Here is an 18,467-nt window from a genome sequence, read left to right as displayed (position 1 = left end):
GTAGATCTCTAGAGGGAGAAGAATTAATTAGTTGCTGTGCGGTTGCCAATCCCATGATTTATGAAAATGCTTATAAACACTGCAGTCTTCTCCAACATCTTAGGTGAGTCTGTAAGGTCCATAAGAATGTTTATAACTTTCTGAGGCCGTAAGCATGACAAAAACCAGAGGCAGCTTTTCTAGTGACTAGGAAAGCTAGTAACTGTTCTGACAGTTAACACAGCCTCAAATCAAGCTAATCAACATTTAAACATTTTAACACCCTGACAATCAGTATCTGGAATAATTTATAGTATAAACTCTATATTGCCATTAATCTATAATCAAACGACTTTTCTTCTAAACCATTTGGATTCAGTGCCTAATACATGAGTGTAACAAAACTGTGGATGAATACCTGTATATTCAATTACAAGAATTTGCCTCTCTGCCACTGACCTGACATTAACCGAAGACTCAAAGGTTGTTCTCCAAGCATGCCATGTAACTGTCAAGTTCAGGTCCTAACTTAACTCTTTAGACAGGGACAACTCAAGCTGCATTCAGATTTATCTGAGTGTCAAAGGAGAGAATGATTCCTTAGACATGAACTTTAGCTGCACATTAAGAATCACCCGGGTAACCAGCACAGTAGCCTAGGGCCAAAGTCCTCGCCTTGCATGCCCCTGGATCCCACACAGGAACCAGTTTGTGTCCCACTGCTCCGCTTCCCATCCCTGCTTCTGTCCTGGAAAAGTAGTCGAGGATGGCCCAAAACCTCGGGACCCTGCATCCATGTAGGAGACTCAGAGAAAGCTTCTGGCTCTTGGCTCCGGATCAGCTCAGCTCCAGCCATTGTGGCAACGTGGGGAGTGAACCAACAAAGGATCTTCATCTCTTCTCTCTGTAAACCTTTCCAATAAAAATAAATCTATTTTTTTAAATCACCCAAAGTGATTTAAAGAATGCTGATGCCCAGGTCCCATTTCAAATAGCTGAGACTTTCTGGAGCCAGGGCCTCCTCATTTCCTGCAGGGTCCCCCGGCTGATTCTGGGGGCAGCCAGTGTGAGAGCCAGTGATTTAAATCTTCCAAGTAAAAGGTCACAGTTAATCAGATGGTCCCCAGCTGATCTCTGGCTTCCTCATCTTATTCCACCCTCCAAGTATATCCATCAGGAGAAATCCCTGGGGCCATGTGAGAAGGCTGACCTTTAACCTTCCCCTCTCCCCTCTCAAGTAACAGAGCCGCAGAAGACACGGGAGCCACCTCTGGGATGCACAGGAAGTAGAGCTCACAGGGACAGGGACACGCTGCTGTGACATGGGCTGCATTACAACAGCCAATTCTTTGTCCTCCAGGCCCGAGACGAGGTTCAAGTCAGTCTGGTGCCCTACCAGAGGTAACTTACCCCACCCATCCTAACCTGGTTTTTCTTTCTCCTGAGCCTGCCTTTACCACTCTTCCCCATTCTGCAAAGCATCCAGCCTTGTAACTACTGAAGACTCCCACTGCTGGGGCAGGCATTGCTGCACAGCAGGTCAGGCCACTGCCTAGAACACCCACATCCATATCAAAGTGCCTGGGACAGAGTCCCCACTTCTGCTTCCGATCCAGCTTCCTGCTCATGCAACCCTAGTGGGCAACAGGTGATGGTCCATGTGCTTGAGCTCTTGCCACTTGGGAGACCAGATGTAGTTTTCAGCTCTTAACTTGGGCCAGGCCCAGCACAGATGTTTCATACATTTGGGAGTGAAGTGGCAGATAAAGGTTCTGAAAGAGAGTGAGAGAGAGAGAGAGAGAGAGAGAGAGAGAGAGAGAGAGAGAGAGAGAGAGTGTGTGTGTGACTCTACCTTTCAACTTAATCAATTTTGTAAAACCTAAACACTCCCACTGCCCATGGCCCAATCAGGGACACTCCCTCTACCATCATGATGGACTTCAGTGTAGTAAGATTCCATCCTTGTCACCCCCAGTGGCCTCCCTCTTTGGTTTCCTTTTAGGACACACTTTAATGAGTGAGTGAAGGCGCATATTTCTGAAAGCAAGAGAAGCATGAAGGGAGAAATCACTGATGCTCCTGTCCAGTGCAGAAGTACTGGGACCTGGCTGAGTTGCTGCAAATGTCCATCTGGGCCACAGGTACCCCCAGGCACTGATTTGACAGCTTGACCTTGTGCGTCATTCCCCACCACGCCGACTCTCACCTCCTGGTGGATGCTTCAGCATTAATCGAGGAGCCCCTTGTGCCAGGGCACTTGTCCTTGCTGACAGAGCTCTCAGACGCGAAGGGGATGGTTGTCAGCCTGGGCTCATGCCCAACCATCTCCACCTGTTCCCCAACCCTGGAACTAGCAAGAGTCTGATCTGTGCTTCTGTTGGATGGCAGTTGTTTTCCTATGTTGTCCTTAAGTCAACTGCTCGCAGCCCGTGTATTCTGGGCTGATCTTGTTCCAAGTATCAACACAGGCAGGTGCTGAGCAATCAGATAACAGCTGCTGTTCTGCTGTAAGTGAGCAATTACAGAAAGCAAGAGAATGCCGGCTTACACTGAGGATTCAGAAAACTCTGATTCCAGTGCCTGCCGTGTGGCATGCGCACACACACATAACCACATGCGTGTACACACAGCTTTGCACAGCCTATGTACAGCTCTGTGTGTCCTTAAGTGACTCTGATCTTTACCGTTTTATCTCTTCATTGAATAATTCATCTTCTCATCTGAAAATGGAAATCACGGAGGACAGAGGAGAGATCACACAATTAAGACCTCTTGAACAGGGGCTGGCCAATGTTTTTCCCTCCTATAGACTCAGTTGGTCTTGAAACGAACCCCTTTCCTGTGGGCTCACAGGGATCACAGAGGAAAGGCTGAAACCCAAGATGTGCACCTGCAGTACATATCCACCTGAAATTCTAGAAATTCAAGCATCCGAGTGGACTCAGGGATGTCAGGATTATATCTCAGCAGGGTGCTTTTCACAAGGCAAAAGGAAAAGCTTAACAGGGTGATTCTAAATCCCACGCACATTGTTCCTGTATCGCAGAGGAGGCGTTTCGTTGGGCTTTCCAGGGCACCAAGAGGAAGTCAGGAGCGCTCCCCACCCCCACCTCACCTTCCCTGACCTACTTCAAGCAAATCACACAGACTCGCACTTGATATTTGACAAAGACAAGGCAAGCAGTTGGATGAAGGGCTGAACATTACGCCTGCCTCAACTTGGCTCTGGCGCGGGGAGGGCACTCCGCAGTCTGACCTGGGGTGGCACCCTCCCAGGCCAGCAGCCGGACCTGGCGCGGCACATGCCATCAGATGACCACGCTGACCGTGGTGCTCTGGCCGTGCGGCGCGATCCTGCGGGGCCAGGCGAGCAGCAGCTTCCGCAGCTCCTCGCGGAAGCTGTCATGCAGCCAGGCGTAGATGAAGGGGTTGTAGCAGGCCGAGCTCATGGCCAGCCAGTGGCAGAGCAGCTGCACCAGCCCGAAGGCGTAGGGGTCGATGGCGCGCGGGTCCAGGTCCCGCAGCAGGTTGAAGACGTGCAGCGGCAACCAGCACACGGCGAACACCACCACGACCATCACCAGCAGGCAGAAGGTGCGGCGGCGGCGCGCGCGGTCCCAGTCGGCCTGGCTCTGGGTCACGCAGCCTGGCACCACGCGGTTGCGAAGCTTCACCGACACCCGCACGTAGGACAGGAGGATGACTAGCAGGGGGAGCAGGTAGGTGACGAGAAGCAGTCCCCAGGCGTAGAGTTGGCGCTGGCGCTCCTGCGCGCCCCAGAACTCCTCGCAGAGGCGCACGTCGTGCGGCTCGAGCTCCACGTGGTAGGTGTGCACGGCGGCGGGGAGCGCCAGCACCGCGGACAGTGCCCAGATGGCCAGCACCGCGTATGCGCTCAGGCGCAGCGAGATGCGGCGGCGCAGCGGATGCACCAGCACGACGTAGCGGTCCACGGCGATGGTGGTGAGCGTGAACACGGATACGTAGACCGTGACGGGCTGCAGGAAGAAAACCAGGTGGCACAGGCCGCCGCCGAACACCCAGCCGCGGGGCTCGAAGGCATAGGCCAGCGTGAGCGGCACGCAGGCGGTGCACATGAGCACGTCGGACAGGGCCAGATTGCCGATGAGGAAATTGGTTACGTTGTGCAGGCGGCGCACGCGTGCGATCACCAGCACCAACAGGCAGTTGCCCACCAGACCCACGACCACCACGACGCTGTAGAGCAGCACGATCAGCCCCTTCAGCTGATGTACCAGCTGCAGGCTCTGGAAGGGCGTGATGGCCTGGGCAACCACGCCTGCCGCCTCCGACGCATTGCCAGCCGACGACGCCTCTGCACTCCTGTTGGCCAGAGTTGTGGCCGCGGACCGTGCCCCAGGGAGTAAGGCAGGGACTGCGGGGCCCCGCGTAGTCAGGGAGGCCATGGCCACCTGTCTAAAGACAAAGGCGGTCACTCCCTGTTCTCCATCTTCCCCTCTTACATCAATAGAACCCACCAGCCCCCATTGGCCAGGTACCCCCTTTTGTCCGAACAAAGACCAAAGCCATCAGAGGAATGACCCCGCCTCCGTAACCAAACCGTATGTCCAGTTTGACAGGCTCGGAGTACCCCCAAATGCCTCGCGGTGTCCGGTGTCCGCAGGCCAGACAGGAGCGCGACCCTACCTGCTAGTCGGCGCGCCAGGCGGGGCGGCAAGGGTTCCGGCAGTCCCCCAGCTGCCCCCGGCTCAGGAGCTGGTGGCTCGTCCTTGAGAACTGCGCGTTGCAGCGCTCCCCAGCTTTTGAGAGGGGCGCGGAGCCCCTCCCTCCCTATCCCGCCCCGCCCCCCAACTTCAAGCCCTGCATGGAAAAAGGGGCGGAGCGCGCGAGCTTGGGGGCTACTGGTGGAGAGGTGGGAGCAGGAGAAAGGCGGCGGGGCGACAAGCCTAGGTCGGAGTGGCGGTGGGGAGGGATCTTTTGGCGCCCCATGGAGAAGCAAAGACAGACGCGAGGCGGGAAGCGCGGGGCTCGCAGGACTGCCCGGTGCAGTCTCCGAGGGAAGGGACAGAGGGGTGGTGGAGTTTGAGGTGCGCCAGGGGAGACAGGATTGGGGGGCCGTGTGCTCGGGATCTTATGTGGAGTCGCTGGTGTGACTGACAGTCAATCAGGGGTTCGTGCAGGAATTGAAACTGTCTGGATTCGCTCAGACTCAGCCCAGCGGCGAGGCTGGCAGGGTGCCCCGGCACCCTGCAGGGAGGATTCCGCACCGCGGACAGCTCCTGCCAGGCAGGTGGGCGCCGTGAGAGACGCCTGCTGCTATACGGGTCTGAGCTGCCCAGCACCTGCTTCCTGCCCTGGGAGGCTGGAACTCCCAGCACAGAGGGCGTGATTTCTAGCACCCCGGTAGATGAGCGGGCTAGGAAACGCAGCCTTCCTGACAGGTCCCATACAGACACACGTGCTGCCCCCGACTCCCCAGCTCACCTTGCTGCTTCATTTCTTCTCAGCTTCTGTGACCGCTTCGTGTCTGCCAATCTCTCCCAGTATCGAGGGTAAGCATCTGGACTTGGGACTCTAGCATCTCTCTCTCCTCACCTCATTTAAATACTAGTGATTTCAGGATTTGAGCTAGGGTGAGGAAAATGACAAGCATTTTGTGAAGCTTCAACATTTCATTTTTAAAAAGAATATTAAGTAGTGTGATGTCCAGTTCTCCTGAACAGTGGGGCTGGGAGCTGGAGGCGAGGGGCTTTGCAGCCTCCTCCCACGCCCACCCCCACCCTCGTTTCAGGGGGCAGAGCTCCACTGCCCTCTCCCTGTTGACTGCCTGTCCTTTGTCCGCTGTGATGACAGAGATCCCAGCTCAACTGGAAAGAAGCAACACATCGTTCCACCCTCCAGATTCACTTAGCACAAAGGAAAAGTTAACACTGGAACAAAAGCAATCATCTTTACGCACCTGTGCCCACTCTCTGAGTTAGAACCAATTTAGCGGAAAACCAGTATGATGTACTTTTTTTTTTTTTTAACACTGCAATGCTCCAAATGAGATACAGTCTGTCCCTGCCTAATCCCTTTCCCAGTAACTGTGTCACCATGTTCACCAGCAGGGCTGTACTCATGTGCACCCAAGGGCAGGGACACTTGTTCTGCTTCAAAGGAGCTGAAGCAGAGGAGACTATGGCGCGGGGGCTGGAGGGATATTGGATGCAGTCAGGCCTCACTACCGCAGCCACTATCCCGTGAGTGTCATTCATAAACCAGAATGAAAGCAAAAATAAGAAGATACCCTTGTCAAAAGCTAAAAGTCAGGCAGATACTAGGGTTCAGAGGGCAAATTTGGGGGTGCCCTTCCACATTCCGGATCAAGCCTGGTAGAGGCTAGAGTGCCGTCAGCCTTTGTACAACAGGGAGGCAGGGAGTGCGTGTGGTCTGAAAACCCCATGAGACCTTTATTCCCTTAGATCCTCTGGCCCTAAGGACAGTCGCCCTCCCAGCCAGCACACTGTGACTAAACCTCATCAAGCTAACGGTGTTCCAGAAGTGTGAGCAATGGCGATGGCACTGTGGCCCAGCAGGCCAAGTTGCTGCTTTTGACTCCCACAGGTTGAGTGCTGGTTCTAGTACTGACAGGGTCACTTTTTTTTTTCTTAGTATTTATTTATTTTTTATCAGAAAGTGAGATTTTACAGAGAAAAGGAGAGAGAGAGAGAAAGATCATCCATCCACTGGTTCACTCCTCAAGTGGCCACAAAAGCCAGAGCTGAGCCAATCCAAAGCTAGGAGCCAGGAGCTTCTTCCGGGTCTTGTACATAGGCTTTGGCCTATCCTCAACTGCTTTCTCAGGCCACACTCAAGGAGCTGGAAGGGAAGTGAAGCAGCCGAGACACCGACTATAACTCATATGAGATCCCAGCGCGTGCAAAGCGAGAGAACTTTAGCCACTAGGCTGTCACACCAGGCCCATAACTGTGTCACTTTCAATCCAGTTTCCTGCTGAAGCACCTAGAAAAACATGTAGGAGACCCCAGTTGGGGCTCCTGGCTCTGGCTCCTGGCTTTAGCTTGATGCAGTCTGGACCTAACTATTGCAAGTATCCGGGGAGTGAACACAGCCGATTCTGTGTATGTGTGTCTCTCAATCTTCCTTCCGAATAAATAAATCAAAATTTAAACAATAAACATGAGATCATAAATAAAAATAACATTTAGGACAAAGGAAAGGTAGTGTTTCACTAAGTACACAGCAAGTGAAAGCATCTTTATGGCTTTCCATTTCCAAAGAGTCTTCAATGGCGCATCACATCACATCACCTCCAGGCCCTTTACCATGTTATTCCAGCCAGCATGTGCCAGCACTCTCACCTTTCTTCATTTTGGATTGGGTCAGCGAAGTCGGGCTCCCCACCTCCTGCCCATTTCACACCTTATGTTCAGGCCGAACTTTGCTGGATGTTGACCCGCTGCCACTGCACCTGCCCTAAAACCTCCTTTTGGATTTGTCTTCTTTCTGCACAGAATCCACTACTTCATCCTCACCCAACTCTACAAGTCCACACTCTTCATGTCCCACAGTGCCAAGCTCAAAGACCCTCCTGTTCCCAGACTTCTCTCTCCCAACATTTTTTCATCTTCAAGTACTTTCCACTTTCCCTGCCTCCACCAACTCTGGCTGTGAAACCTGTATTGGCAGGACCAATGTCTTGAAGCACCTTTGTCCCTACAGTGTTCCATAAACTCAGCAAATACACAACACAGGTTTCTTCTGATTTAATGACTGACAATAGCCACCCTTTGTTGAGGACTTTATGCATGCCACGCCTTGTACTAACTACTTCATATGTATTGTCTCATTTGATTTCCTGCAAAACTATTAGACTCATTTCGTAGCTCAAGACTGGCTAAATTGCTAGTCATAATGACACAGCTTGCAAGCAATAGGAATGGTGCTTAGTTCTGCCTGACTCTGGAGCCAACCCACTCAGCTATCATACTCTGCTGCCTTGAAATGAATGACAAGTGCACTTCACTGCTGAAAACAGAAGCAGGTCAACTGGGATTAAATAAACACAGTACCATTCCTCCTCCTCCTCAATGATTTATCTTTTTTAAAGCTCTGGAAAACACAGTTACAACTCCAGCCTTCCATGTGTAACAGACCTTTGTGACCTACACAAAATGTCCCTTGCTTCTAACTCAAGTAGAAGATGAATCATCAGTCCAAGGGAGCTTAGGAGATGGCCTCCATTGATAAAGACAATGGATGACAGATGAAAGACAGACACTCGAGAAGGAAAGACTTCAGTGAGGCGCCTGCAAAGCTTACTTGAAGGCATCTGAATATTAGATGCCAGGTGAGTTCATGCTGAAGCTCCAGAGTTAGCACAAACAGATGGGAAACAACTAGAAATCCTCGTATGTAATTGTTTGTACAAAGAGAGCTTTTGTGTGATGCTGAGTCCAGGCTATGAAAGGGTAGGAGTGCTGCAAGGGACACGTGCCCCCTGGGGTCCTCAGGCTGAGCCATGTCCGCATCTACAAGCTTCCCCTTCTTACTGCCCAGCTGTGCAGGCAGCATGCCAGGGCTGGCCACCAAGATCAGAGAATAGCCTTCAATGACCATGTAGGGGCTGGTGCGACTCCTTATTCAAGGGGAAGAAACCTTATTCATTTGCCTCTGGTGACTTAGAGGAGATTACCTCCAGGCACATGGATCTCGGCTCCCAGCTTGTTATGCACACAGCAGCCATGCTTCCATTCTCCAACCAGTCATGCCAACTCATGGTGAAGTCTTAAAAACTCTACTTGCATCAGAAACGACCTTTATTTGGGTGGAAGTTTCTTTTTTTAAAATGTCTTAATTTATTTATTGGAAAGGCAGATCTACAGAGAGAGGGAAAGACAAAGAAAGAAAAGTCTACAATCTGCTGGTTCACTCCCCAAATGACCCCAATGGCCAGAGCTGAGCCTTTTTGAAGCCAGGAGCTTCTCCTAGATCTCCCACAGTTGGAGAGGAGTTAGGCCACCCTCTGCTGCTTTCCCAGCTCACAGGCAGAATTGGATCAGAAGTGAAGCAGCTGGGGCATGAACTAGCTGCCCCTGTGGGATGCTGGCACTTGCAGGTGGAGGATTAGCCTGTTGACTCACCACGCTGGCTACAGAATGAAAATTCCTCCCTAGCCTGTCAAAAATCAGAACTGAAGTTCAGTGTCCTATCTCTCAGAGGCATCTTCGAGGTGACAGATGGGGACAGGGCATCTTTCTTCTGCCTCATTTTTCATTTGGGGGTCTGTCTTGGGACCCAAACAATTGGGCTGAATGTCCAGGCAACCTCTGGCTTCATCCAGCCACTCCTGTGGGAAAAGTTCTGGACTCTATCTTGAACTTTAGAGGGATGGGATGGCACAGAACTTTTCCAGAAAGATCTAGTCCTTGATGGTCCCATCTGCAGACAAGGTTTACAGGGGCAGAATAAAGCACTTTATTCTTCTCACTGGTTGGTCACTGCTCAGGCTTCACTTAGTCCAGGCAGACTTCTGGTAAATTGCAGACAGTCTCTTGTGGACAAAGGTGACCACTCCCAGCATTTTTCAGAGTTCAAAAAAAAATCCATTGTGTCATATAGTATTGATGCCCTGTAATAAGGCAACTTTAACCAGTGAGTTAACCAGCAGGGTCTTCTGAGAGTAGGGGACCTCCCCGGAGAAGCATAACCCCTGACAAAGGAGTTGAGTGCAGTAGAAAATCCTCCCTTGCAGATGTTGGAAAAGGATCAGCGATGTCTGCTAACCCAGCAGCTGCTCATTACACAAGAGGACTGCTAAAAGGTCACGGAAAATGGTACTACAAGAGAAGTTTGTTTTGGCAGAAAACTTTTGAAATTCATGCAAAACAGGGGTCTTCAGAAAGTTTGTGGAAAAGTGTATTATAAAATAACTGCATGAATCTCAAAAATCTTTGCTTCAAAATGAAGCACTTTTTTTCTTTCAACATGAATTTTTTTTTTTTTGTAATCACCATTTCTCATAACTAGCTGAAATCCCTGGGAATATGCATTAGGCATCAAGTCCCAGATAAGGGGCTTTGAGAGAGAAATTCCAATAAGTCAGACACAGAGCCTGTTCTCAAAGAGCTCAGAAGTTTCCAGACGCTGAGTCGGCTGGCTGAAGAGGCTATGGAAGTCGCCAAGATGCCAAACCCTGGGAAACCCTGTTGCATAAAAACTGCAAAGCCTTGTGGGTTCAGTAAACCAACAGTTCCTGGGATCCTGGTACCAACGCTTCCCAGGTTAGCCTGTCTCATTGTAGCGTGTCCTTCCTTCCCTTCTTCCTTCCTTCTCCCTTCCTCCTCCCTCCCTTTCTCCCTTCCTCTCTCCCTTTCTTTCCTTCCTTCCTTTCTTATTTTAAGAGATGTATTTCTTTATTTTTAATTCAGAAAACAAGAGAGAGAGATTCCATCGGCTGGCTCACTCACTCAAACAGCTGCAACAGCCAGAACTAGGCTGGTCCAAAACCAAGAATCAGAAGCTTCTTCCGGGTTTCCCACATAGGTACAAAGGTCCAAGCACTTGGGCCATCTTCTGCTGCTTTCCCAGGCCATAAACAGGCAGCTGGATCAAAAGTGGAGCAGCCAAGATTCAAACCAGGACCCGTTTGGGATGTCGGCACTAGAGTCAGAGGCTTAGGCTGAACCATGGTGTTGGCCCCTGTAGTTACTTCTTTCAACAACCTCTTAACTTAGTGGAATGGTTTGCACATCAATTACTCATCCCACTCAGAAAGTTTGAGTTTGCAGGGATTAACAGGGTTAACCTTTAGTTACCAGTAACACACACGCCAGTGCCCAAGCCCTCTGGCAGCCTTGCATCCATGCTGGGCGATTATTCCTACACCATCTCTGGACATGTTCCTTATAGTCTAATCGACACATAGAGAAATAAATACAAAAGATGTCTTCCCACAAACACACATTTCCCTCTGAACACATTAGAAAGATGGTCCTGCACAGAAATAATGCAAAGTGAAATACACAGTGAAAGCTTGTCTTGGGTGAGGCCTTCAGTGTCTTACTGCTGACTGGCAAGTGTGGTACCTATCCCATTGCTGGCAGGACAGGGAATCAACATGGAGAACATGCTTCCCACACCAGACCCTGACGCAGACACTGCCCACCCATACTCACCGGCACAATTTTGCTTTCACTGATGCTGTTGCCTCCACCACTGCCACTTGGGCATCAGGGACCAATGTCACGCTCTCACATCCCAAAACCAGGCATCCCATCCAGCAGGTGTCTGTTTCCTCGGCCCACTCGTTGATGAAGAAGCATCCCACTCGAGCATACCTGCTGCCAGGTTTCAGATCCCACACCTGATTCCAACTGCAAAGTGTGGGAATTGGGTTGTGACTTGTGCTTTGGAAAGATGATGATTGGCTTCCCCCAAGTGCACATGGATGATGGGTGACCAAGTGTTACGACAAACGCCCGCTATATTCTGTTATCAGTCTCTAGTTGCAGTGTTGCCAGTTTTAAAAACCGAAAATTATTTAAAAAAAAAATCTGGCCCCTTCATTTGCTGCTCTGTCTCTCCATCGTTGTGAATTAAAATGTCAGAAAAACTTGAGAGAATTATGGCTGTAAAAGTGTGATGTGTATAGGTAAAGCGTCACCTACAAAGCCAGCATCTGCTGCTCATGTCCTGGCCGCTCCACTTCCAGTCCAGGTCCCTGCTAATAGGCAGGGGAAAGCTTGAGAAGCTTTACCCGCAGGGGAGACTCAGATGAAGCTCTTGGCTCTTGGGTTCAGCCTAGCCCAGCCTTGGCTGCAGCAGCCATCCGGGGAAGTGAAACAGTAGATGGAAGATCTTTCTCTGTCTCTTCTTCTCTCTTTGTAACTCTGTCTTGCAAATAAATATGTTCTCATTTCTAAAAAGATATGGAATGCATGGGTATTTTATAAGGCATTATATTCTTGTTTATTCTAATATATGTGCTCTAGTTTTTGAGAAATAAAAACCCAGATATAAAACGGGCTTCCAAAGATCTCAGAAATAGAGCTACACTTCATCCCAAGGCTTCTGATCCTGAAGGATCCTGCCACGGGAGCTCTGTGGAATGGTCAGCAGCATTGTCAGTCCCTGTCCTGCAGATGCCAGAGCATGCACCCACACGTGACAGCACACAACATGGCCAGGTGTTGCTGACCAACCAAGGTGAAGGGGAGAGCTCTGCCTTACTCAAGGCCGTGCATTTAAAACTCCCCTCGTCGTTGCCCTGAAAGTGGGAGCACCACCAGCCTTCATGGCTCACTCTCGTCACACAACTTGACCCAACACCACATTTCCCAAGCTCTCTGCTTCCCAAGCTGTCCTCTGACGCCATCCCAAGACATCACCAGAGAAAATGGAAGCAGGCAATAGAAGGAAGAGGCGGGAGAAGAAAAAGGATGAGGAAGGGAGAAGGAGGAGAAAGGAAATCCCAAATGTTTCCCCGCAAAATCAAATGCCAAAAGCAAGAGAGACCCGCTCATCAAGCAGGCCCTGTCAAATCGAGGAGGAACCAGCAGTCTTGGGTCTCAGGACAAGCCCCACCCACTAGTGGGAGGTGTAGTGCAAATTTCTTATCCTGAAAGGACCCTAGTTTTGAGAAAGGTGAGACATTCATGATCACACCTAGCCATGGAGGTGTTACACAGGCACCATGATGACTCGTGCATGTGGGAACACAGCTATGTGGTGACGGTGATGACCCCTGGGACCCCTGCGTAATGGTTTTTGGGGTGCAGTTCTCAGTCGCCCCCTCGGACATTATTCTCCAGGCATCTAAAGCCCAGCACCAGACATTGCCAGGAGAATCAGGCACCAAAGCCAAAAGCATTGTTGTGTAAATATTTGGAATCTGTTGATCTGGAGAGAGAGAAAAAAAGGAAGAAAGGAAGAAAGGAAGAAAGGAAGAAAGAAAGAAAGGAAGGAAGGAAGGAAGGAAGAAAGAAAGAAAGAAAGAAAGAAAGAAAGAAAGAAAGAAAGAAAGAAAGAAAGAAAGAAAGAAAGAAAGAAAGATCCCTTTGGCATACGAACCATGATAACTACTTGCACCAGATGTTATGGAAGGCAGATGTATTCATCACTGGGAATTCACTAATTGGTTTAGTAAACTGGACCTGTGTGCAGTTTTACAGATCATATTAATTTAAATGCATAACAGCCTTTCAAATATTCAGCACATTGTCTTTTTATTCAGGCATCAGCATCGCTGCATCCGGGGCTAACCTGTGTCTTCCCCTCCGTGTCTGCACACAACATACACACTTTGTTCCATTACAACCCTCCATGGATGAAGCGCTCAGTCACGAATGAGACAGGAGTGCTCAAGCCATGAGACTACTGAGACGGTCTGAGTGCTGCACATATGCCAGGAAGCCACTGCCTGCACAGCCCCCTGCAGCAGCCATCCTCCTGGCTGCACTCCTGCTCGTGCCAAACCCTCCCTCAACTACCAGGAGTACCCACGCCTCTGCCAAACCGCCTCAGCCCACCTAGTTTTGCCATTTTGGCTGGTCTCTGACACTTGGACATCAGCAGCCCAGCTGGCATAGCTAGCTCAGTCTTCCAGAAGTAGAAAATACATGTAAACATGTAATTAAGTAAATAAACATGGAGATAAAAACAAAGCACTTGAAAGCCATTTCCAGTCGGTTCTTTCCTGCAGGCAGTGACGAGACAATTTGCTTTCCCATTTAGATCCCAGCCCTCCCTCATTAGCGGCTAGAAGCGGCTTTTAGGGACAGCAGACCTCATCCAGCGTCCGTAGGCGGCATTTGGCAGTGAAGCTCTCTTTGTAGTCACGTGTGCATGCCAACCTTGACCTAACAGAGGCCCATCATTTGAGTTTCCATTAGTACAGCCCTGGCCACATAAAGGGTGGAAAACAAACCATAGTTCATTATGCCATCCTCTGAGCTATTATCTAAACTCAGCGAAGTTCGTGTCGTGTTGTTGTCTAGGTGGGGGGCCCTTCCCTGTTTTCTTGAACCCACACGGTGTAGAAACAGATGAGCCCCCAGGTTCTGCACCTGTGTGAGCAGGAACTGTTCAAGTTGAGGCCTGAGCAAGCGAATGCAGAGGAGCACCAGGGGTTACCCCACCGCACCCAGGTGTGAGCGTCATGGTCTCCTGGTTGGGTACTGACTCCATGCAGAACTAGCTATTCCCCAGGCCAGCTAGGGAGCAGCAACAGCTGCCCCACCCTGCCACCCTGCTGCCAGGGGAGCCCGATAGCTGGGGTCATTCCGGCTCCCTCCACACAGGACGGATGTGAGAGACCACTACCTTGCCCTGACCGGGAGCTCGCGTTGTATTCTATCCTGGATTCTATGTATTGATTTTTACTTTTACTGACCGTGGCAGGCAGACACAGCCTCCCGTTTAGTAAAAGAAGGTATACCTTCAGTCCCCTTTGATCTCATATTCAGTCCTAGTCCTTTGCTCCAGGCGTACATTCGTCCTTCTAGACCATTCCTTGTGCATCTACATTGTGTGTATCTCTCAACTACAATTGATGGACATGAGGCTGCAGGTAATAGTTTGCTACAGACATGTTCCTGTGTGCCTCCTGGGGAAGGTCTCTCCTGAGGATATTCAACCAGGGAAACTTGCTGAATCCCAGGTAAAACCCAATTCACCCTCATTGTTTCTGTGAACTGAAAGTGTTCCATATGGCAGATGTTCTGGGAATGATGGGAGGGGCATGTGAGAAGGAATACTGCCACCGAGACAAGCAAACATTATTCATGGGTGTTGGGTACCACTCCAGCTCGCTCCCAACTGGGTCTTCCTGCATACCCACCCTGCTACTGGGGACCACCCATGTGGGTGTGGAGCTTCCGCAGGCACAGCAAGCCACCACTGTGCTTCAGCAGGGCACTGACACCCTGCGGGTCCCAAGGAGGCTGCTGGGAAGGGCAGATGCTCCTGGGAGGAGATGCAGCTCACCTAGCACCATCTTTGTAGTCAGGTGCACGATGCAGTCTGAGCACCGCTCTGTCACGAGACTCAGTGCTTAGCACAGGGACCGCTTGTTTAGTTTTTTTTAATACCAATGCCACAGCACATTTCATTTAAGCCCAGAACCCCACGGCTTCTAAGGTGTCATAGTTCAGAATCTGAGTCACTGAAGCCTGGATATGGTAGGGTGCCTTCCAGCCAGACTCCTGTGGGAGTAAGCTGAGAGATGCTAAATGCCTGGGTGCCAGTCTCCACACTGACCAATGCAGAGTCACCCAGAGCAGGCCTTCTCCACCATGGGGTCTCCACTTCCCCATCTGTAAATCAGGTTGGAGAACAAGAAGTAGACAATCCCTCAAGTCAGAATCTGTGGTCCTGAGATAGTCCTGTCTACTGAGAGCACACCTGGGCAAGCCAGGTCATCTGCACACCGCTGGGCAGCACCCCCACCCACCACATACATGGCCCATGCACCTGGATTATGCCTCCTGCCTGCCCCTCCTGCTCCACCTTTGACAAAGTGGTCCACTTTCCTGCAGATGCCCCCAGGCATTCCTTTCAGCCTTACTTGCGCCTTCCTTTCCCCAGGGAAACAGCCTAGGGCTGCTGACACGTGCAATGGCAGAGGGAAGTCATTTTCTGCATGTACACCTAGTAAGGTTTCTGCTCACAGCCTGTCAGCACCTCCAGGACAGCCTGTCTGTGTAATCGCCGGCAGTCAGCCGAGCTCAGTAAATGGTGTTTGGTTCGATTCTTCTGATTCACCAGACCCGATCAAAACAATTACTAACGCGCACTCCACAGGCGTTCTTCCAGCTGGGTGAAGGCGCTGCTGCCTACGGTGACGCTTGTGCATGCAAGATTGAAAGGAAATTGTAAAATTGCCTGCCGCCTCCCAGCTCCTCTTCCTCTCCTATTACACATTTCATGAACATGATTAATGGATGAAGCTCAGGTTATTTCTTTTTTCTTACATCAAATACACAAAACTAAATACAGAGTTCCCAGAGATGTTTCTTCTACCAGTGTCTTCATTTTTAAAAATATATAAGGCATCGACTATCTCTCTGAGCAGTGTCACATATTTATATAACTGGCCATCCTGGGAGAGGTCTAGGGGTCACCAAGAAGTTCATGGAAGACATGTACGATTAGAGCAACTCCACATGGATTTCATATTTTTTGTCATCTAAATAAAGTCACCTTTTAATTCTATTTTCTACTGTCATTCCAGGACCCAAGGCATTCTAGCTTCTGTCTCTTTCTTTCATGTTCTTAATCCTACTTACTGCTGTGACAGCCAAACCCAGATGTAACCATTTAGGGGCTCACTCTGCTGCGTGCAGCCCTCTGCCAGCGGCCTCCGCCCTTCATGGGAGCAGGTGGAGATGGGACTCCCAGGCTTGGCCAAGCTCCTGGTGGTACCAAGTCCCTGGCTGTGCTGACGGCTCCTCCATCTTTCCTGCATCTAGGTGCTCAGATGGAGTCCTTCCAGGCACATTTAGGCAGATATGTCTGTGTCATTCACAAACTCCGCTGAAGGGAGCCCAGACTGTGTAGACAGGACCACGACCTCATCTTGATTTTTCTCATGGAAAAGTCAGTGTTACAGACAGCATCTTGGTCAACCAAGTCCCTTTTTATTTCATGTTCTCCCGTGCGCAGTGTGCATATGTGCCAGGAACATACATATGCATTCATGTGTATGTGTGTGTGTGTGTGTGTACGCATGTATAATTTCAAGTGTCAGGTGGGGAGTGAACCAAACACAGCAGTTCATGTCCTCTCTGCAAATGTCTGTTTCCCCTCCTGTATCTCCCCCGAAGGCGTACACTCTGATGGTTCCATGCACATCCTTCAACAGATGTGCATATCCTTGACATAAAGAGATGCAGGCTTGGAAAGAGGCTGAATTTACATAAACGTTATTGTGCTATAAATCTTATTGTGAGTAATCATTTTCTCATTCAACTCCGTGTATTTAAAGTCTTATCCACTTTTGCAACATGTGCTCCTGGCTCACGGTCTGTGACAGAGGCTTTACACTCCAGAGAAGACAGGATAAACCATGGGGAACGTGGCACTTCAAATTATACCACTAAAGATAAGTTGGATAAACTGCTTCCCTCTGTCCTTGGGCAAGAGTTGTTGTTATAGTTGAATCTGTGATAAGCTGCTTTTCTAGGCAGCCCCAAACCCTCAGTGGCCTCATAAGGGTAGTTTCTTGACCTTCATGTAACAGCTTGGAGGGGTTGCCTCGACCAGGGAGGGCCCTGCCATCCTCACACTGCTCTCAGATATCCCTGAGACCAGGAGAGATGACAGGGCCCAGGCAGCCCACTCACAACACTTTCCACAGAAAGATCCAAAAAAGAAGACAATGGGGTGCCCAAGGCCCACCTGGCCAGGGTGCTTTGGGAATACAGCCCCATCCACTCAGCTGCAATGTATCCAGGTGGAGGAAGGAGGCTGCATGGGTGGGCTGTGCCTCACACCCCTTCCCACAAGCCAGTGGACAGGCCAGGAACCATGCCATGGACAATACTGTCCCCTGACCACGTGGGCCCCCCAAGCCCTGTCAGAGGCCGCCATATGAGTGCACAGGGGAGCGTACTGCACAAGGTCATGGACAGACAGGCTTATTTGGGTGCAAAATTTTTCTCTTAAGATTTATTTGAAAGGCAGAGTTACACAGACAGATCAAAATCAACATCTTCTATTTCCAAGCAGTTGCAACAGCCAGGGCTGGGCTACACTGACATTAGGAGCCTAGAACTTCTTCCAGGTCTCACAGGTGCGTGCAGGGACCCAAGTACTTGGGCCACCTTCCACTGCTTTCCCCAGAGCCTTAGCAGGGAGCTGAATCAATAGCAGAACAGCCAGGATTCGAAATGAGACTCATATAAGATGCCAGTATTGCAGGCAACAGCTCAATCTTTTGCACCACAATGCCAGCTCCACAGTCCAAAAAGTTCTTGAAATTGGGACTGGCATGATAGCTCTACTAGGTAATCCTCCACCTCCATGTGCCAGGTGTCCCGGCTGCTCCACTTCCGATCCAGCTTCCTGCTTATGCCCTGGGAAAGCAGTGGAGGATGGCCCAAGCTTTGGGACCCTGTCTCCATGTGAGAGAACTGGGGGGAAGCTTTTGGCTCCTGGCTTCTGATCAGCTCAGCTCTGGCCACTGTGGCTACTCAGGGAGTGAACCAGCACGTGGGAGATAATTCCCTCTGTCTTTCCTTCTCTCTGTAAATCTATTTTTCCAATAGAAAAGAGGACTAATTTTTTTTTATTGGAAAGTCAGATATACAGAAAGGAGGAGAGACAGAAAGGAAGACCTTCTGTCCATTGATTCACTCCCCAAGTGGCTCAATGGCAGAAGCTGTGCCAATCTAAAGCCAGGAGCCTCCTCTGGGTCTCCCATATAGGTACAGAGTCCTAAGGCTTTGGGCTGTCCTTGACTGCTTTCCCAGGCCACAGGCAGGAAGCTGGATGGGAAGCGGGCA

The 18,467-nt window shown here is 50.3% G+C and overlaps 1 protein-coding gene across 1 annotated transcript; it reads right to left on the bottom strand.

The window, feature by feature from the left end:
• Positions 1-3,285: 3,285 nt before the first annotated feature.
• Positions 3,286-4,461, bottom strand: PRLHR (prolactin releasing hormone receptor). The gene has a single exon (XM_040991762.1). The coding sequence runs from the start codon at positions 4,404-4,406 to the stop codon at positions 3,288-3,290; it is 1,119 nt and encodes a 372-aa protein (XP_040847696.1). The 5' UTR covers positions 4,407-4,461; the 3' UTR covers positions 3,286-3,287.
• Between the last annotated feature and the right edge of the window lie 14,006 nt (positions 4,462-18,467).

The sequence above is a fragment of the Ochotona curzoniae genome, unplaced genomic scaffold, assembly GCF_017591425.1.
Source record: "Ochotona curzoniae isolate NIBS_2020 unplaced genomic scaffold, NIBS_Ocur_1.0 contig_66, whole genome shotgun sequence".
In the NCBI taxonomy this organism is placed as follows: domain Eukaryota; kingdom Metazoa; phylum Chordata; class Mammalia; order Lagomorpha; family Ochotonidae; genus Ochotona; species Ochotona curzoniae.
This window is presented reverse-complemented; position numbering and strand designations above follow the sequence as displayed.

What these genes read in the sequence shown, in the direction of transcription:
- PRLHR (XM_040991762.1), bottom strand. Translation starts at nt 4,406, where the DNA reads ATGGCCTCCCTGACTACGCGGGGCCCCGCAGTCCCTGCCTTACTCCCT.